This window comes from Candoia aspera, chromosome 10 (assembly GCF_035149785.1).
Source record: "Candoia aspera isolate rCanAsp1 chromosome 10, rCanAsp1.hap2, whole genome shotgun sequence".
Lineage (NCBI taxonomy): Eukaryota > Metazoa > Chordata > Lepidosauria > Squamata > Boidae > Candoia > Candoia aspera.
This window is the reverse complement of record NC_086162.1, coordinates 17,872,182-17,893,236: the sequence shown is the minus strand read 5'-3', so window position 1 is coordinate 17,893,236 and position 21,055 is coordinate 17,872,182. Positions and strand designations below refer to the sequence as shown.

General features: G+C 46.9%; 1 protein-coding gene and 1 long non-coding RNA gene across 2 annotated transcripts; one reads left to right on the top strand and one right to left on the bottom strand.

The window, feature by feature from the left end:
* The first annotated feature begins 3,478 nt into the window (after positions 1–3,478).
* On the top strand, positions 3,479–4,044 carry LOC134503414 (uncharacterized). Its single transcript, XR_010068539.1, has 2 exons — positions 3,479–3,699; positions 3,861–4,044. It is a non-coding gene; the product is annotated as an uncharacterized LOC134503414 (long non-coding RNA).
* Positions 4,045–5,961: 1,917 nt separating this feature from the next.
* On the bottom strand, positions 5,962–20,768 carry LGI4 (leucine rich repeat LGI family member 4). The gene is made up of 9 exons (XM_063312176.1): positions 20,365–20,768; positions 18,878–18,949; positions 15,183–15,254; positions 14,156–14,227; positions 12,731–12,802; positions 11,738–11,907; positions 10,006–10,170; positions 8,867–9,372; positions 5,962–7,414 (listed from the first exon to the last, which is right to left on the bottom strand). Exons 1-9 carry the CDS (start codon positions 20,565–20,567, stop codon positions 7,109–7,111), a joined length of 1,638 nt encoding a protein of 545 aa, XP_063168246.1. The 5' UTR covers positions 20,568–20,768; the 3' UTR covers positions 5,962–7,108.
* Positions 20,769–21,055: the final 287 nt, after the last annotated feature.

Here is a 21,055-nt window from a genome sequence, read left to right as displayed (position 1 = left end):
ACCCTTCTCTGAGGCAGAGCCTTTCCCCAGACTTGAACTAACTACCGTTGTGGATCTGTAGAAACTGGAATTGAAAACCAAAATTTACCATCAGATTCTGTGTCAGTTTCTGGAAATCTGGAGTGCTTGTCTCATGCGGCTTAGCCTGTTGTGAGAACTCAGACACAGTCATTCATGAGGTTGATTCTTTGGGACATGGTATGAGAATGTTGGGAGTCCTTAGAAAATTGGGCAGGGTGTTTGAACTGGGGTCGTGTATCATACTTAAACCATTGATTCTGTTTTGACTGTTCTATGTGAATCCAGCCAGTGACTGCTATCATAGTCCCAGTGAACAGTGTGGTGCAGAAGAGATGTAGAGAAAGGGACTGTCCCCCCTCTTTTATATTTGCATGATGCTTTTTCTCCTCAATAGCATCTTTAGAATTGGGGGGCAGAAACTCAGGGCTGTAGTTTTGCCATCCCTTGGGAATAACTTTTTTCATCTCATGTTTGCAGGCTTCCCTGTTCTGAAGGCAAATGACTGTACAGGTGAGTAACTTTGTAGACTGATGTCTCAGGGCTTGCTGTAAACATGGCAGAAGATCTCTTTGAAATTCCACTGAAGGCCAGGATAATCGTGAAAAATGCTTTTACTAGACCAGGGGTCCCCAAACTCTTCAGTTCATTGACCCCTTTGTGAAGCTTCAGATTGTTCATCAATCCCCAAACATTTATTATATGAAAATAATTTAATAAATACAACTTTAACTAGTAGTACTGCAAATAACAATAAGCACCCCTTGGATAGTCCCATCAATCCTTGGGGGTCAATACTGACCACTTTGGAGAACCCTAAAGTAAACCATAGATGTCCACCCTTGACTGCTGTTTAGATGTGTGTTAGAGGTGGTGGGTTTGAGGGATTTATTTCAAGCCAGATGAAATTCCTCAGGGCATCACTGAGACCAGCCAACTGGGATTAAGGTGTGCTGGTCTCCAACAGTTTATTCCTGAGAGCTCTTTGAGTGACATGTTTGGGAAAGTGGGACATAAGTGGACAGGACACAAAGCAGGGCTAGGATGGAGAGATCTACAATCCAAATAAGGTATGGGTGGCGCTGCGGGTTAAACCACTGAGCTGCTGAGCTTGCCGATTGGAAGGTTGGCAGTTCGAATCTCTGTGATGGGATGAGCACCCGTTGCTAGTCTCAGCTCCTGCCAACCTAGCAGTTTGAAAACATGCAAATGTGAGTAGATTAATAGGTACCGCTTCGGCGGGCAGGTAACGGCGTTCCGTGTAGTCATGCTGGCCACATGACTAAGGAAGTGTCTACGGACAGACGCCGGCTCTTTGGCTTTGAAACAGAGATGAGCACCGCCCCCTAGAGTCGGACACGACTGGACTTAATGTCAAGGGAAACCTTTACCTTTACCTAAGCAAGTCCTCCAGATGTTTCCAAACATCACCTTCATGCCATTGGCTGTGTTCGCTAGTGTAGTTTGGTGTTGTAGCTCAGCAACATTTGGGGAGCTGCTAGTTGCCCACTCAAGAACAAGGCATGGTTCATACCCTTGTGAGTCAACATTTTCTGCTACAGCATTTTAAACAAAAATTGCTGAATGCATTTGGAAGAAACCTTTCGAATCTCTTGCTATGTACCAAACTGGAGTTGCAGATCCCAGGTATAGAGTGTTGATTATCTTTCTTTTCCTTTATCCAGATAAAAAGAGCCCCTTTTGTTATGGTAAGTATATATAATTCTCAGCAGGGTTCTAACGGGTGGTGGTGGAAGAAGTAGGGTGTTTGTTTATAAAAAGGAGGAAACAGTATGTAGAAAGATTGTACCCCATAATAGACTCTTTCCCACATCCATATACTCATGTGGCCTATTTTGTATGTCTCTCTTTCGATAATGTTATCTTTTCCTTTGCATGAAATAGTCCATTAACACAAACTGTTTCTTTCTTAAGCCAACCAGAATTCTTCAGCCAAGGGGGAAAGCCGTCTTCACCCCACTTTTTCTAGCGAAGTGGGTAGTATTGAAATTAGCAAGACAGACTTTGCCAGTAATCTAAACAAGACTCAATGGTCTCCTTTCTGTTTTAGATTGGGATTCGCTCCGTATTGGTGGTTTGATCTGTGCAGGCATTCTGTGTTTTCTGGGAATTATTATCCTTCTGAGTAAGTGGAAACAACGGTTCAGGGAGCCTGGGGAGATGCTATCTGTGTTGAGTCCTTTTGGTCTAGCTCTTAATAAGGAAGACATTTCAGGGTTGTATTGTTTTTAATGTATGTTTAGAATCGAATTCTTCCCCCAGTAAAATAAATATCCTTTCCCAATTGAAGTTTCAAACTATTTTATGGTGATCCCCCTGTGTGGAAGTACTCACTCATATCACTCCCTTCTGACCTGTTGAATGAAATAGTTTTTGTGTTGTCTGTTTTTCCCTTGCCCTCCCCATTCCTTTTTCCTTTTGTGCATGCTTCTTCTCTCTCTATTTATTTACAGTTGTCCAACTAAAAAGAGGTCTGCTATTTTTAAAAAGTAATTGGACCTGTAAGCCTTTCAGGCTGCAGCGTGGGATGTAAATGCTTTAGATAGATATACACCCACCCCAAGACATTTAACTACCTGAGATGAAGGACTAACTCTTGTTTAAACACAATGTCCCGTCACCACAATAGGTTAGGAAGTTACACTAGGGTGGTCATGACTGGCTGGGTGAAATACATAGCTCTCTCCTTCAAAAGAGAGGGAGGAGAGCTAAGAACCAGAGGTGGTAGGATTACTACAGGTATCTTCCAGCATCTATGACCTGAATTGGTTTCCTCCCTCGGCCTAATCATAGGAACCCCTCTAGTGAAATCACTGGCAATGAAACAGAAGTGTACTTCCCATGAGAGCCAGGCTTTGAAGAGACCTTTGTGGTCACTTTCTAGCTAACCCCCTTCCTTTAGAGCAGAGATGGGGGATCCATGACCCCCAGGTGGTTTGAACTACAACTCCCAGGATCCCTCTTCAAGGGACATGCCTGGCTAAGGCTGCTGAGAGTTCAGCAGTCTCTTACAGGGCTGACTCCCTGCACCTGGATTCACATTTGCCACCATACCATGATGTAGATCACTTGGTTTTAGCTTAGCCATTATGGATTGTAAACTATGATTTATGGCTTAACCTGAGATTTGAATCTGGTCAATATCTTCCACATGCAAAGCTTGTTTAAGAGTTGCAGCAGAACCTTCTGTGGAATGAGACTCCACCTAGCCCGTATTGCAACACGGTGGTCCTCCTGCTTCCTATTAGATGTTCTCCAGCCATCCCAGGAGGAGGTGGGGACTGAAGCTGAATTTCCTGCCTACTATGCTGCCTTATGCTGAATCAGCTGACCTGGGTGATTTTGCCCCACCTTTTCTTGCTTTAATTGTTGTCATTCCCCCCACCAGGTGGAAAGTGCAAATGCAAGCCCAGGAGGAGGAGCAGCAGCAGGTAGGAGACCTTTTCCAAAAGCAGCCACGGGGCACGTCTGGATGGACGGGAAGGGATGGCCTCTGGTTAGAGTTACTTGGGTTGCATGCTCCTCGTTTGGGGCGAGAGCAAGCCTGAATCTCATTTCCTAAAATGAGGTGGATGCAAAGGTTGGCTCTAGCATCCATAACCTGATGTCCTTTCCCATCCAGCATGCAGGTCAACGTGGCATCAAAACGTGCCCTTCAAGGTAAGAGAACCGTTTTGGGTGCTGCGGTGGATTCAGTGTGAATGGGGATTGCCCTCCCTGTCTCACACGTCAACCTTTTATGTGGGGCAAGGGGAAAAGTATGCTGTTCATCCTGCCTAAAATGTGTCTCGTTCTCTGGTTTTCTCACCCACTTCTTCTAGGAGGAACCAGCGAATGCTGAATCGAGATGGAGCTCCTAGCGGTGATGCCACCAGCCCTGAGCCTCCTTGGTGGAATGGCTCTCCCCTTGATCAATAAGCCAGGGGCCTGTGGCCTTGGGCCCCCAAACAGCTGATCTGTTCTTGCCTCTGTTTCATGTAATAAAATCTTGCTGCTTTGTGGAAATTGGTAGATTCCCCAGCTCTGCCAGGAAGGTTTTGGAGTAAAGCGTGTCCGATGCTCCAGGGGGAAAACACACACACACACACACACACACAATGTGTATGTATGTATAGTGTGTGTGTATATAGTGTGTATGTATGTATTGTATGTGTGTGTATACACACACACTACTTTACATTGCAATGGAATTGCCTGGCAACCAGAAGATTTGCTTTGTAGTAAGTTGTTTGCTTAACTCTGATTTCTAAATAAACCAGTTCTGGGCTGTACTATGCAGAAAATCAGAAACATGTAGCCTATGCTGACTTGGTCCACTACACCATACTACAGGTAGTCCTCGCTTAACGACCTCAATTGAGAACAGAATTTCAGTTGCTAAGCGAAGTGGTCATTAAGTGAATCCAATCCAATTTTACAACACTTTTTGTGGTGCCATTAAGTGAATCACATGGTTAAGTGAATCACACCGTTCCCCATTGATTTTGCTTGCCAGAAGCCAGCCAGGAAGGTCAAAAATGGCAATCACAGGATGCTGCGACAATCATAAATGCGAACTCGTTGCCCAGTGCCCAAATCATGATCTCATGACTGTGGGAACGCTGTGAGGTCATATGAGTATCGGTTGTAAGTTGGTTTTTTCAGCACTGTTGTAAGTCTGAACTGTCACTGAACAAATGGCCATTAAGTGAGGACTACTGAGAATATGGCTTGCTCAGTTTCTGGCTTATCCTCCTGGGCCAACCCTGCCAATTGTGGCTTATTCAATAGATCATGGTTAAAGAAGCTGTGGTTTAACGTAATGTCGAATCAGCTATGCTACATTTTTCAGCTCAGTGCTCAACCCAGTTTTTCGGTGCTTCTACAGTTGCAAAGAGCCTGCATGAAAATGATGGTGGGTTTATTCCAGTTGTCATTTCAAGGCCAGGGGCTCTTCCTTCCTCCCTTTGGCTCTGCAGATCATCTACACGTGCTTCCTTGGGCATTTGGAAAGCAGGGACAAGTTTGAACGCCCGTGAGCCCACCAACAATATATTGTCTTTTATTTACAATGTATTGTATGTGGGATTCTGTATCACAAAGAAGAAATCAGCCTGTCCTTCTGAAGAGACCTCACATGATGTATTTTCTGCCTGAGCTGTGTCTTTCCAAGTCCTGTGAGGGGAAGACACGTTGGGGTCTTTTCCTCATTGTTCAGTATTTCCCACTCCTGGAGGTTCGATGACTCTGAGTAACATGGTGGTTATTTACAGCTTAAAAATAAATGCCGAACTGTATTCCTTGCAAGTCCACCTTGACAGTTCTGTCCAGAATGCTTTCCGTCTGCCTGTTCTATCAATGAGTCCAAGCGTCTCTTATATTACTTGCTCTCTCCCACGCAAGCCCTCCTCCCGGCTGATCAAGACTTTCGGGGATCCCTTGTGTGCTTAACGCTAAGCTTGTGCTTCAGTCATGTCTTTCCCTGACATAGTCTGATGCCTAACATCATGTTTATACATCCTTAAACTGGAAGATAGAAAACGACCATTAAAACATATTGAATGCAACCAGGAGATGACTGTATAGGTAGTCCTCAACTTACAACCATTCGTTTAATGACTATCTGAATTTACGATGGCACTGAAAAAAGTAACTTGCAATCAGTCCTCACACTTATGACCGGTTGTAAGTTATGTCGCTTGCTTGCTTATGTCACAGCGTCCACATGGTCACATTATCAAAATTTGGGCTCTTGGTAACTGGCATGTATTTATGACAGTTGCAGCATCCCAGGGTCACGAGATCGCCATTTGCGACCTTCCCAGCCAGCTTCCAACAAGCAAAATCAATGGGGGGAAGCCAGATTCACTTAACAACCACATGATTTGCTTAATGACCATGGCAAACACGGCCATAAAAGCAAGCATGGTCAACTTGACCACATCGCTTAGTGACCAAAGTTCTGGTCCCAATTGTGGTCATAAGTCGAGGACTACCTGTAACTGTTACATGATTTAGATCTGCTTCTGCTGAATGTAGGAAAATATTCATGGGAAGATGTAGTCTATCTCAGTTAAAGGCTTGTGCAGCCTCCCACCATGACTGACTGGGAGGCAGGCCAGTACCTATTGGCTAAGCTGTTAACCCCAGTTAAGCTCAATGGGGCTTATTCCTAGGGAAGTATAACGTACAAAGCTTATACCGTAATACATTTAAAGGTGCTCCAAGATTCTTTGGCTGTGTTCACACAACACCCTGTGTCCTCCACCTGGGATAGCCAAATAAACCATATGATGGCTTAACATCATGGCCTGGATTGTGCAATAGATTAAGATCCTCAAAAACTAAATCACAAGCTATCCATTTTAGCTGGCTCTGTTGCGTTGTGTGAATCCAGCCATAAGCGGTAGTTGCTTTTTCAACAGGCATGCATAGGACTGGTTCCAGCTATCTTATGCATGATTGCACAATTTAAAAAAAAATGTTTTCAAAAGAAAACATAGCCAAACAAGCAAGCAGGCAAAATAAGCCAAACAAACAAAAGTTTCCAGGGATCCATTAAAGGGGAAGGGGAAATCCAACTGAATCACCCTCATCCTTGTTACGAACAGAAATGATATTTAAAATGAAAAGTGGGGGAAAAGGATGAGTTGGCAATGAGATTCTGAGCCATTGTGGAGAGGATTTCTCTCTCCAAAACTTAAGTGCCTTATTGGTGAGGGTTTCTGAATTAGCCCCACTGCAAAGCTGCAAGCTATCTGCCCTTTCCAGCAACGGCAGCATCAGCTTATCATCATTTGGCAGGCCAAAAAGAAAAAAAATTCTGCTGACTGCTGCTGCCACTCCTTGCATTTGCTAGTGATTGATTATGGCTCTTAAGTCACCTAACTCCCACCTGCTGGCCAGCTGTTACCTGGCGCCACTGGAGAAGTGCACCTCAACAGCATCTGCTTCCAGTGCTGTCCCCCTTGTGGTTGCCTCTGGTACTGCACCTTCCAGGAGCTGGCTGGCTGCTCCTGCGCTTCCTCTCCCTCTCCCTGTGGTAGCTGCCTCCTACCCTTGCTGCCCCCCAACCCCACTGTCTCCAGGCTCAGGCACTCAGATCAATGATGACATGGCGGTAAATATGCGTCTTGCCCTTGAAGCTGGAGGCGATCAGGAAGTCTTGTTTGTCAACGTTGAGGTGGGCAAAGGAACGCGGGGCCTGGGTGTTGAGTTCCTGGAAGTGCGCGAAGAGCCCCGTGATGGGGTCATGGCGGTAGACTTTGCTGAAGGAGTAGTCGTTGCCTAGGAAGGCATAGCGATACCCGGCAATGCTCAAGGGCTGGAAGACCATGGAGCCACGAGAAGGCATCTGCTGGACATCTCGAAACATGGAACCGTCCCAGTGCATCACCTGCGGAGAGCAGAACATGCCTTGAGTGCAATTTCTTGAAGATGGTTTCAGTAAAATGGTGTGCAGGTGCGCAACCGCAGAGCAGTCTCTGCTGCGGCTAAGACAACAGCAAGTCTTATAAGGATGTGAGTGTCATTAGGGGAGAAAAGAACCTAATGTAAGTCCAGTTGCAAAGCTCCTCTGGACAGTGAAAAAAAATGGGCCAACCATGCAGAGAGATTTCATTTATTTCTTAATGAGCAGTCTACCTGATTCTTAACCAATCACACATTGGAAAAGAAAAAGGTGGTTCAGATTTATCTTGGCCCAATAAGCTAGATTTGATTGAGCCAAGAATGAACCATATATTTTGGCATTTTCTCTTCCCCTGGGCTCAGGCCTAGCGAGAACCATTAAAGTGTAGACTTAATGTACTTAATGTAGGAACTCATTAAAGTCACAGAATTTCTGCCTGGAAGCCTTATAGTCTAAGCTCAGCAAAGAGAGCAAAGGTGAATTTGAGGTAAATAACCTAACTCCCCCATCTCCCAACCTTACAGTGGGAAGGCGGTATCTTGAGCTTGCTTTGAGCCTGAAGAGAAAGGACCAGGCATAACCTGCATCCATCTTCTTACTAGGCTAAAACTAAACTGGTGTACAATGGTGGGCACTCCAACTGCAGATGGCTTAATCTTTGGACCACCATGTACATATGTATGCGCTATTTACTGTTCGTTCAATTTGTCACTGCTTCATCTGGCTCTGCTTGTGTATTCCCAATACCATTGGTAACCTGTGACATAATGGCCACCAAATCTGCGCTGGTCAGGAGCTAAGACAAGGTTCCACCTTGCCCTACCAAACACTACAGATTTGTACATTTGAGTGAGGCTGTGTAAGCCAACAAAGGCGAGCTCTTGCTTAATGCAGGAACCCAGACCTACGGGTTAATTGATGGTTGTCCAGTCTGGTTTAAAGTCTTCCAACAAGGAGGTGGGGTGGGAACCTTGGTATTCTGAGCAGCTGGCTCCATCTGTTGTTTCAACTATTGTAGACTTTCCTAACGATGGGTGGGAATTAAGGGAATTGACATCCAGCGCATCGGGAGGGCACTCCTAGATCTGTCTGGCCTTCAGGTCATCTATGTTAATAGCTTGAGCTTCTCACTGAGACATGTTTTTTATGGGCAGCAGACCAAAGCAAGCAATAGTCTTCCCCAAGCACAAATACATCCTCCCACAGTTCATAACTGCATCAAGTTTACTTGAACAAGCCGTACTGTCCTAAGGCCTACAATATGCTCAGCTATAACCTCTGATTTGCAAGCCACGGTGCTTGGATTCACCCAGCATACTAAGCCAAAGGAGCCACACTTCTGGAGGTTGTGAGCAAACCATCTTAGAGCTCCGTGTAACGTGTGACCCCAGTGAAGCACGCACAATATTGACTGCCATCCCCTGCCTCCAACCTCACCTTGGAATCGCCAAGGAAGCGTGTCAGACAAATGTACACGTCCTCCTTGACCTTGAAATGCTTGACAGCATAGACATCATCCATATCAGGAATGTCGGTACGGCGCACAAATTGCTGCTTGTTCCACTGGTAGACAACAGGTCGCTGGGAGCTGCTGGCCAAGATGAGGTGGGGCTTGCCTGCAATCTCTAGAAATTCAGCATCTGTGTCACGGTACCAAGAATGCAAGGACTGGTGGGAGTAGAAGCCGTGGCCGTTCCACCGGTAGAGTGTGGTGGAGCCAGCCTTGGAACTGTCAGCCATGATGAAATACCAGTCCCCCTCCACTCGGAAGACCTCAATGTCATTGGGCTTGCGGATGCGTGAGCTCTCGATGACCTGGGTGTGCAGGAACTGTCCTGTCGCTGCATGTCGTTTATAGATGTGTGACCCTTTGAAGAGCTGAGCCACAACCACAAAGAGCTCACCCTCAATCACCAAGGGTTTGCAGACCACTGTGGAAGAACCTGAGAAGTAGAAAGATGGAGTCACTGAAATGGGATGCTGGAATCCCTCTCACATTAGTTATCTACTTATTAACTGCCATTAACTAGTTACATTTATTAATCAAGACATCACAATTGGAATCTGTACTGCTCCTCTCAAAACTTCTGGGCAGGCAAAGTCTGCAGAAGATGAGACGAGAACGTCATGTCCTGCAAGTAAACTCTACTTGGTATCCTGTTTCCTCCCTACCAACTCAGTTTTAAGACAATTCAGAGAGGGATCTATTTGCTTTTGAGGTGTGACAAACTCTTCCAGTAGCGTCCTGTTATTTCTTTCTGCCCAAACCTCAGTGGGGACTTGTGCCCCTCATTTTGCTATCAAATGGCAGTGGTGCAGCGAGGTTCTGGGGATGTCAAGGAAAGGTTTGGAATGAAAAAATACGAGCCACAGCTTGATGTCCTACAAACCACAGAAAAGGTTGATGGGCATGAAAGGGTGGAGAAGGGAGCATCTTATTCATTATGTGGTGTCATTTGGTGCTGCTGAATCTTAGCCACTCTGTGTTTCTGAAGATGAATGGCAAAGGCAATGTTTTCACCTAGTAATGCTGGCCAAAGAAAAGTGTGTGTGTTGCGTGTCTCTGTGTTTCTTACCATTGATATAGGCATAGCTGTGAAATCTCCCAGCCACGTGGTCCCACTCCAAGAAGTTGCAACGTCCAGTAAAGGGCTGCGCAATCACCAAATTTTCTTCTCCGTGGTAGATGAATGTTTCTACCGAAAGCGATTGCTCTGGCAAAGTATCAAAGAGAACAAGTTCTGCGGGAAGGAAGGTGGAAATTAGCATTAGATCAGGGGTGGAATCTTGCAATCCTCTGTTGCCTTCAAATATTCAGGGAAGGGAAGCTCAGTTGGCAGCCTGGAATGCAATTAATCAATAAATGCATTTCTGCAAGGGCCAATGCTGTTTTTAAATGTCCCATGCAGCACATCTTTATCTGCTCACTCTGTTTCCTTTTGCTACGCCTTATGGCTGATTCACAATGATGAATCCTGCTGGGTCAGCTCAGAGCAAGGGAGGAGCATCTGCAAGCCTAGGTTCCATGCACTGCCTTGCAAACCTCAAGATGGGCCTTCAAGCCTGCCCTGAAGTTGCTACTGAATTGCAATTTTTAATGCAACAAGGAGCCAAATTTAGGTTTTTGTACTGGTCTTTTCCACTTCTTGGAACTTCATCCCCCAGCACAATCCTCAAAAGCCAAATTCAGCTTTCAGACTAACAAAAGTTGTGAGTCCATCTAATCCAGAATCTTGCTTCCAACATTGGCAACCAGATGTCTGTGAGATGCTCATCAGTAGGCCATGAAAACAATTAAGCTTTTCACCACCAACCTTCAGCACCCAGCATTCAAGGGAATAAGACCTCCAGAAATAAATGTGGCATGTGATTATTGTGATAATCACTGTCCTTGCATAGACTTCTCCCACCTCCTCCTGGGATATTAAATCCTCTCTTGAAGACTTTGAAGATAAGGATCACCAGCACAATGCATGACATACCATGGAACAGATCAGACCACATAGGGAAGAGCACATTTCCTAAGACCCACTTCTCAGCCATTCAAAACATCCAAAGTTGTTGAATTAAAGTGGGCATATTGTGAATTGAAGCAAACACTGACTTCAGCATGATCAGCCAGTTTGCAGGGTAAAGTGAAGAGAAGGCTGGGAAAAAGACACCACAATCTACGCAACCTCGGTCTACGTTCTGCTGGCCACCAGATGTACTTGAATGGGACTTCAACTCCCAGAATCTGTGGGATTCTCCAACACATCTGAAGGATGCCCCTAATTTAGATTGGAACTGCCACGTTCCTTAGTGAGATAGGAGCTTGGTAAGTACTCACACATCGCAAACCGCTTTCATTTGATCACTGACAAATCTATAATCTTTCTAGCTGTCCCTTATGTTTAATTCAAACTTCTTCCATTTCCATGGCTGTAAATTCTCTAAATAAGGAGAAGGGCGTCAAGCCAAGATGTCTGGATGCTTGAATCAAACCTGCAGATAGATCCTCTCCCTGCAAGTCAAAAGACCTAGAATCCAATGTCAACTAAGTCTTTTTTGGTACTCGAGACAGAAAATGCCCTATAAACAGAACAGCAATATATACACAAAGATAAGAGCAACAATATCCAACAAATACCTGTCTTCTCCCCATTAGGAAAACTATAATTAAAACAAAGCAAATAGCTAACCCATTTGGCTGACACTTCCAGGATAGTAAAACTTGCTGACTGAGGCAGCTCCCCCCACCTTTGATTCATGGCAGGGCTGGCAGTCCTTCCTCGCTGGAGGGAACCCACAGGACAAAGGGTAACATACCAGTGGTGATGCAGTTGAAACCTTCAGGGCGCAGTTCACTGAGATTTGTGCGGTTCAGCTCAGCCGGCGAGTGGCACTCGATGGGTTCCACCAAGGCGTTGGTGTGGCTCAACCATTCCACCAGCCATTTCAACTTACAGTCACAGTGGAAAGCATTTCCCCGCAAGTCCCTGTTGAGAATGAAGTTGGTTGGTGACCACCAGGAGTGCAGGGTGGCTGCACAATGTTCACCCAGGGCCAGCTTCACGTGATGGGGGGATGTCTTTCCATGCTTCAGGTACTTGGGGGAGGGTTGGTTAATTCTTTTGCCAGCCCATCTCTTTCTTGCCACAATTCACACCCTTGTCTTCTTCCTCTAAGCCAGAAATGGGGAATGTGCAGCCCTCAAACCATAGGCAACCCTGTGAGAATCTTCAGGTTGGGCCATCAAAATTTGGTGATACAATTTTTGGTGGGCTTCTATTTTCTTTGTAAAAATCTTTGTTAAATCAACCTAGTACAAAAGCTCACAAAAGCTACACTTTGGAGCTACACTTCCAATCCTTTTGTGTTCATATCCACCTCTTTCATGGCAAGCATGGAAACTAACCTGTTTAAAAACTGTCCTTGGTTTTAAACGATGGAGGTCTTTGTACCAAGCAGCATAGCAAGGAAACCCCCAATATTTCATTCCCTTCCAATAGGATGTATGGATTGAGATTAGGTATCAAGTTTCTCCAACCTAGTACCCTCCAGGTATAATGGACTACAATTTTTATGCTCCTTTGGGTGATGGGGAGTTGTGGTCCAAGCCATTTAAAAGCCACTGGACAGCTGACATATAATCTCCAGCCCACTGGGATGTGTGATATTCAGCTGTTTGTTTGGATTCTATACGCAAGGCCCTGTGTCCTTTGATTGCACTCCTGACCAGCTGTGGACAGGAGGCTGAGTAACACCATCCTCTGTATCCAAAATCATACCCCTGTTTCTTTTCCTGGACCCACAACTTACACTGAAGTCAAAGAATCCAAGCCTCGGAAGAGGTGCCTCGGTAAGGTCTGCAAGTTGTTGTTGGCTAAATTCCTGTGAGAATGGAAAGGAAAAACAATGTACTTAAAGGAAGTTGGCAGGTCTGGGAACACGCCGTGTGTTGCATGTTGGCAAATGAAGGAGTGTTTGAGACAATAAGGGGATCTGGGCCAAGCAAAGTGTTTGCAGTCTGAGGCTAAAGTGCCAATGAGGCATACGCAGGTTGGAGGAAACACATTGCACTACACCAGTGTTCCACTTTTGCAGTTTGCAGATGGGTGGACTTCAAATCCCAGAAGGCTCAGCAAGGGTCACACTGGCTGGGGAATTCTAGGAATTGAAGTCCACACATCCAGAAATGGCCAAATCTGGGAAACACTGCACTGAACCATAATAAGCTTTGTTTGGATCTGACTGAATAGATGAAGTGAAGCCAGCAATGGGGGTTTGCAAACTGCAGGCAAATGGGTGTGTTGGGTGAATCCACTTCAAGGATGCTAAAGAACGGCTTTGTGAACTCATGTACAAAAGGGAGCGGGGCTTTGTGAACACTGCATCCTGCAGATTTGGACTCAATCCAGACCCAACATGAAGTCTTAAGGTAGTTTGTAGCCCTATGAAACCCTTTGAACCTGAAGGCAAAAAGGTGCTTCCAAGAAGGGGCTGGTGGGCAGGTTCAAATGTAGCACCTGTCTGGAACTTAATGCAGCTGACACACAATCCTGGGAAAAGTCATATCTGGTTGCTATGTGTGTGCCCCTGCACACTCCGAAGCATCTTTTGGCCTTTGATTCTTGAGTGTTGCACGTTACTACTGTTTTGCATACTCTGAGTTTAATATGAACATGGCCATTATGGAGAGTAAAACCTAGTTTTATTAACCGGGCATGATATGGGAATCAAGGCATGTCATCTGAAGAGCTGCAGCCCAAACCCAGATTATTTCAGTGAAAATTTATGCTTATTGCAAGAAGGGAAGAAAAAAAGATGTGGATAGTATTGTTTTGACAAACAGGAGTTGGACTAAATAAAGCATATGGTGATTGGCCAGCAAATATGAAGACTGATGGTGGTGGTGGTGGTATTTGGAAGTGAGAGCCAGTATGGTATGTATGTGGCTAAGCTGCTGGGTTAGAAACGAGGAGATGGCAAGTTCTAGTCTTCTTGTAGGCCTGAAAGCTGGCTGGGTGACTTTAGGCTGCCCTGTTCTCTCAGCCCAACAGAGTCGTTGTTGGTTTGGGGAAAATAAGAAGTGGGACCATTAAGTACGTATGTCACTTTGAGTTGACCAAACGTAACGGCTGAATTTAAAAAATCTAATTAAAAAATACCAAGTGAGATTGTGTGGTAAACTGTAAGAACTCCAAGTCCAAACTGGAACTAGGAAGGTGTCCACGAAGTACTCACAGATGGAGAAGGTTCTTCAGGCCTCTGAAGGCGTTCTTGGAGATGGCTTCCAGTCTGTTTTGTTCGATGAACCTGGCAAGTAGGAGAAGACCTTGTAGGTCTCAGTACGGAGAGAGAGCAAAAGGAATGGGGCAGCGGGTAAGACATTGGACTAAGTCCAGGGATCACATCCATCCTCAGCTCATGGGGGAACTTGGGTCAGGCAAGCTTTCTCAACTCAGGGAGGGCCAGTGCTATGTACCTTGTCTTTTGCTTCTGGAGGAAAGGCAGCATCTTAATCTAACAAGTAAAGAAGCATGCACAACAAAATGCAAATTGGCTCTAAATCTGGAATCTGCAGTGTCTAACCTTCCAGATGTTGGAATGAAAGTTTCATGATTAAAGGAAAGGGCTTTTCGGAATTAGCTGACTGCATATCTTACTCTTAGAGCCAGTTTGGTTAGTGGTTAAGGCACCAGGCTAGAAACCAGGAGACTATGAGTTCTAGTCCTGCCTTAGGCAAAGAAGCCAGCTGGGTCACCTTGGGCCAGTCCCTCTCTCTCAGCCCTAGGAAGGAGGCAATGGCAAACCACTTCCGAAAATCCTTGCTAAGAAAATTGCAGGGACTTGTCCAGGCAGTCTCCAAGAATCAGGCATGATTGAATGGATTAAAAAAAAAAGTCTTGCTATAGATATATTCCCCTCCTGGGGACTTTCAGTCTTATACAATTCCAGCATATCATTCCATAGATACTAATCAGTCTTCAAACCCAACAAGCCCACCTCTTTATGAGCTGTAGTCTCTGCATCTTATCTGCAACATATAGCAGCCCAGATGTTGATAAGACTGGGACTCGATCAACCCTCGCCATAGCCCTTGCTGGATTGGATGGATGAGGGTGGCTGTTCCATCACACTGGAAGAAGCCATGCTATCCTGTCCTTGTCTGAGACACTGAGCCTTGGCAAGTTCCCAGTGCCACCCCACCCTGGTCCCCCCCAATGTACCTGCCCCTCTTTTCTCAAACCCACCGCTGTTGCACACTTACAGATATTCCAGATGTACAAGTCCCACAAAAGCATCGTCCCCGATCAGTTCCAGGGAGTTGTAAGTGATCAAGCTAATGGGGAAGAAGGTTGGGGGAAAAGCAGGCAAGCTGGTCAGATGAAAGAAATGCAAAGGAGGAACAGCCACTTATTGGGTTCCTAAAGGAAACACCACCTCTATGAAGAACGACAGCACTTTGACCAACTAGGAGTATTGCAGGATGGAAGGATCAGAAGACTCCCTATTCTAGGGGTCTTGGAAGCAAAAGGCTGGGAGTCCCGGCTGCTGGCTAGAGAGGAGCCAGAGTTGGGGAGGCATTGAGGGCATCAAGCCTTGCAACATCTACTCTGGGATGGCCCAGCAAGACAGGGATTAAAGCTGGCAAGTAGTAAGTTCTAATGCACATACAGTTCCCCACAGCCCTTTCTGCAATTGGGGGGCACGTAGTCAGGTTCAGACTGCAGGGCAGATGTCAGGGGCCCAACAGCCATGGAGGCCCAGTGGTCTGGAAAGCAGCACCCAGGGCCTGGTAGAGTCTGGGACAAGACGGTGTGCATTGCAGTCCACTAAAGGTGGCACTGCTTGCCAAGTTCTGTCAAGCATCCTCATCATTGTCCTCATCCCCTGCTCCCCCTTTATAATCCATCAGCAACTGGCTGGGCTAAAAATATTTACAGATGTTCATTTGAGCATTTTTACTTCTAAAACATAACACACATACAAATAAAAAGGGGGTTATACTCAGCTAACACATTCTAAAACCATGAAACCCAGATTGTAGAAGTGATCTGTTTCCTGCCTAAAATTTCCCTCGGTCTAGCCATGAGTCAGAGTCCATATAGACTCAGCTTTAAAAAAAAATCAGTTTTTCAACCTCAGGGATCAGTTTTGGAGCGCTCGATGGGACAACAAAGAAAGTCTTGAGTAAATGTCTTTCTCTGCACGGTATATTTAAATCAGGTCCTATCCGAATATACACACAGGATTGGGAGGCTTCCAGACCCTAAATGCCCAAGATTAGTAGGCATCTCACTGGTAAAAAACAACAACAAACCACTATTGCTTTGCCAATTACTGTCTCCTAGGATGCAAATGGGAAAGAAGGCATTTTTTAAATCAGCATTCCTCCCAGTACAATGGGTAGCTACAATGCTTTACCAGTTTAAAAACAGGCACATGTTCATCTGTAGATAATCAAAAACTCTCATTCATAGGATGAGCACATACTATGCATGCCATGTTGTTGTTTATTCGTTTAGTCGCTTCCGACTCTTCGTGACTTCATGGACCAGCCCACGCCAGAGCTTCCTGTCGGTCGTCAACACCCCCAGCTCCCCCAGGGACGAGTCCGTCACCTCTAGAATATCATCCATCCACCTTGCCCTTGGTCGGCACCTCTTCCTTTTGCCTTCCACTCTCCCTAGCATCAGCATCTTCTCCAGGCTGTCCTGTCTTCTCATTAGGTGGCCAAAGTATTTCAGTTTGGCCTTTAATATCATTCCCTCAAGTGAGCAGTCTGGCTTTATTTCCTGGAGGATGGACTGGTTGGATCTTCTTGCAGTCCAAGGCACTCTCAGAATTTTCCTCCAACACCACAGTTCAAAAGCATCGATCTTCCTTCGCTCAGCCTTCCCTATGGTCCAGCTCTCACAGCTATATGTTACTACGGGGAACACCATTGCTTTAACTATGCGGGCCTTTGTTGTCAGTGTGATGTCTCTGCTCTTAACTATTTGATCGAGATTTGTCATTGCTCTCCTCCCAAGAATTAAACATCTTCTGAATTCCTGACTGCAGTCAGCATCTGCAGTAATCTTCGCGCCTAAAGTGCATGCCATAGGAGTAGCCTATATATGCTTATGCTCCCAGGAATGCTAATTCACAAGTGAGAGCCAGTGAAATAGCACAGCCCACTTCTGAAATCCATAAATATGGGAACTTACTTGGTTATTGAATTAAGCCATTTAGTAGCTTTGAAAAATACACTCCAACTCATCCAAAGAGCTGAGTTTGTACAACATGCAAAGGCATTAAAAAGACCTACTCAAGATTAAAACTAATCAAGCTTAGCCTGCTGCACAAATAGAGCCACTGTGGTTTGTAACTGGCTGAGAAAAATATGTTGTTCAAACACAACCCATCAGTAGACAGACTGGAGAGGGGTGCGTTGCCCTATTAAAGACGCTAATTGACAAAAGCTCATGCATTAATCAATTAACAGCACAATTCTAGGTCTATTCACTTTGCAGGGAATCCTACTGAAATAAGGAAATGGCAGCTTCACCAAACAACTAACTGATTAAACGCACTGTTCGTCTGCAGGTCGAAGTTTTCGCCCTAGAGAGTCTTTGCTCTTCAGATGGTGTAATTGTTCTGCATGGCAGCACATGCTTCTTTGAAAAAGTGCATGCTCTGTTTTTGCTTGTCTAGGAGTGATCGCTCCTAACATGCCATTGATGCAGTTATAATTTTAGAGGGTTTGGGGTTTTGTTTTGCACATAGACTGATCAGTAGAGACAGAGGTATACATAAATTTGCTGACTGCTTAATTGGGTGCTCCTAATCATTATAATGAGCCTCGTGTGGTGCAGAGTTGTGGGCGGCAGTGTTGCAACTGAAACTCTCCCCACGACCCAAGTTCGATCCCAGCAGAAGCTGGATTCAGGTCGACTCAGCCTTCCATCCTTCCGAGGTCGGTAAAATCAGCACCTAGCTTGCTGGGGAAGGTGACGACTGGGGAAGGCAATGGCAAACCACCCCGACAGAGTCTGCCAAGAAAACGTCGCGAAAGCGGCATCCCCCCAAAGGGTCAGGCATGACTCAGTGCTTGCACAGGGGACCTTTCACCTCACACAATCATCAATTAGAGCCAGTTTGGTGTAGTGGTTAAAGCACCAGGCTAGAAACTGGGAGACTGTGAGTTCTAGTCCCACCTTTGGCACAAAGCCAGCTGGGTGACCTTGGGCCAGTCACTCTCTCTCAGCCCTAGGAAGCAGGCAATGGCAAACCACTTCCAAAAACTTGCCAAGAAAACTGCAGGGACTGTCCAGGCAGTCTCTGAGAATTGGACATGATTGAATGGATTTTTTTTTTTAAAAGCATCAATTAAAATTACTTCGCCAACTAATCCTAACATTGTAACTTCAGAGAGAATACACCATCATTTCCCAATATTCAGATATGATGGAACTGCAACTGGGAGGCTATGCTGATTGGAAATCTGAGGAGCTGCAGACCAACACATCTAGAGGAGCAAAGGGTGCTGGATTGGGAAGACCTATAAACCTTGCAGACCTGAGATATACAGGTAAATAGAGTCACGTGCCGTGAACATTTTAAATTATGACTACTGCTCACCTTCCTTCCCCCAGGTCCTCAGGGGGCCCTTCTGAGGCTGAATGATGGGCCCACAAAGAACTGAGTCCAAGGGAAAGAAAAGAAGTGTATACACCCCTATGCCCAAAGAATGAACCCCAGCCCCTTTCCTTGCCCAAGAATCAGGTGAAATAATATGCATTTGCACAATTACACAAAAGGAGAGACATTCAGAGGACTTCTCAGCAAGAGACTGCGACTGGGAGGCTGGGTAGCAAAACAGCGGCAGGCTCTCCTGTACCATGCACACGGACTGAGGAGCACTTCAAGTACACACATTTTGACGCACGCCACAACACCCACAACCGAGAGGATCCTTACAGCAGCTGGAGGGACAGCACCTGTTGAAAGCTGCCTTCTAAGACCTCAGTGAACCCTGACCGAATGAGACACCTGCAGAGAGAGAGAGAGAGGGAGAGGGAGGGAGAGGTTGGGAGAGCAACGCAGCCAGCTGCATCAAAGCCTGGCCCAAGGGAGTTGGCCAGCCAGATCCCTCCCAGCTTAGCCAGAAGCTCTCAAGTACTATCCAATGTAGCCTTGCTAGGAATAAATTAGCCACGGACGGCATTCCCAAATCCGTTGATGCAGTCCGAACACTCTCCTCTTGGCGGTCCCTGGGGCTAGCTTTACCTGGAGGAATTTATGCAGCGATTAGGCACATTTGTGGGAACGGAGATGTCCCTCTTGCAAGCTTTCTTGAGCATGTATTTTCAGTTTCAAAGGCGGGGTGGGGGGGACAGGGGTTGCCAAGCTGCATCTAATTTTCTCAGGGGACCTGCAATAATTTGTGGGAGGGGAATTGTGGCAGGAGGGAATGTGTGCAGCTGCCAATTTCAACAATATGCCCATCCTTTTCAGGATGGACATATTTTCCTGATTTTTGAGTGCCAGCGTGCTGTACTGATTAAGGCCCAGATGGGGGAACCCTACGTTTGTGTTCTGGAGTCGGGGTGAATCTGGGCCAGCTGCTCTTTCTCAGCCTCTCTTCTTTCACAGGGTTGTTGTCTCAGGGATACAATGATGGAAGATGCACTGGAAACTTGCCTGTCAGATATCCCATAAATACATTAAGAGAAAAAAAATGCAGAGGAAGCAACTAGCCGTTAAGGTAGCTTGCCTTTAGGAGGTGAGCTCTAAGGTAGAAGACAGAGGATGTGTGGTCAAGGGGAGAATTTCAGCCTGCTTCAAGCAGAATTTGGGAGAGAGTGTGCATATGTGTGTGTTGCCTTGGTTAAAATCCATTGCTTCGCAGCCACGTCCCTGCTAACCAGGTTTCCATCGCTGCACCAGAGATGGGTGCTTTCACCAAGGGGAAGCAATGCACTCCGTGGCCCCTTGCTAGCTCAGTTTTACCTGCTTCCCCCCCCCACCACCACCACCCAGCCACTTCCAGGCCTCTCTGGTCACCAAGAGACAGGCCAAGTTGTCCTCAACTCTGCAGGCCAGCCCAGCTTTGAAGTCCCTGGCTTGTGCCAGGCCAGGGGTTGCAGATCTTTACCGTGGCCCCCTGTGGGAGATTTTAGAACGCGGGGGGGGGGGGCAAGCCCAGCTAGTCTCCCTTTGGAGAAGGGATGTCCAGGAGGGGCTTCCATTTCTCCTTTCCTCGGGCCCCCCAAGCCTCGACCTAGGGAGAGGGGTAAACGCAGACTTAACCTGAAAAACCCAGGAGATCTGCTAGCTCTTTTGCTGCCTCTAAGCAAGGGGGTGGGGTGGGGGTTTAAAAAAAAAAGAAAAAGAAAAAAAAAGCAAGTAGATGGGCAGGGAGAGGTTAAGAGAAGCCCCCCTCCCCTCGCCCAAAGAAAGCTTACAGGGAGATGAGGTTCGGGGGCAGATCGCGGGGGATCTCCTTGACTCCCTCGCACAGCGCCGTGTCCTTGGTGCAGGTGCAGCCCAAAGCGCATCTTCTCTTCGGGGGCCTCCGGCCGGCGCCCGGCTGCCCAGCCACGAGCAGCAGCAGCAGGAGGAGGAGGAACGGGGCGCCGGCTCCGCCGATCCCCCGGCCCCAGCCCATCTTGCCAGCCAGCCAGCCAGGCGAGCAGGCGCAGCGGCAGGGTTCCTCGGCCGCTCGCTCGCGGCCTCCCTTCCCCGTGCAGTCCGCAAAGCGGAGCGCGCGCGCGCCCGGGCCCCCCTGCCTTCTCCTGGGGTCTATGCCAAGAGCAGCCACCGCGCCTCCGTCCTCGCGCCGGGCTCCGAGGCAGCTTTTGCAGAGCCGCCACCTCCCGGCCAGGGCGAACCGCTGCCTGGCCCCATCCAGCCTCCCGGGGAGGGGACGGGAGGCCCGCCGCCGCCGCCGCCGCCGCCGCTGCTGCTGCCGCTTCCTGCGCGCCCTGCCCTGCCCTGCCCTGCCCTGCCCTGCCCTGCCCTCTTGCGAGAAGGCTGTGGGGCTTCTCCGCGGCTCGCCGGGTAGATATACGCGCGCGGGTGCGTTGGCGCGCGCGCGCGTTGAGTTTTTCAAAGCGCTCCCTCGAGTCTAAAAACTACATCTAATCGATTGGCTTC

Bases quoted from the DNA above. Each gene is read 5' to 3' on its own strand.
- LGI4 (XM_063312176.1), bottom strand. From the start codon at position 20,567: ATGGGCTGGGGCCGGGGGATCGGCGGAGCCGGCGCCCCGTTCCTCCTC. The intron at 14,228-15,182 runs GTAAGTGTGCAA...CCTACTTGCCAG, and splicing joins CTTGTACATCTGGAATATCT to GTTCATCGAACAAAACAGAC. The intron at 11,908-12,730 runs GTAAGTTGTGGG...CATTCTCAACAG, and splicing joins TTGGATTCTTTGACTTCAGT to GGACTTGCGGGGAAATGCTT.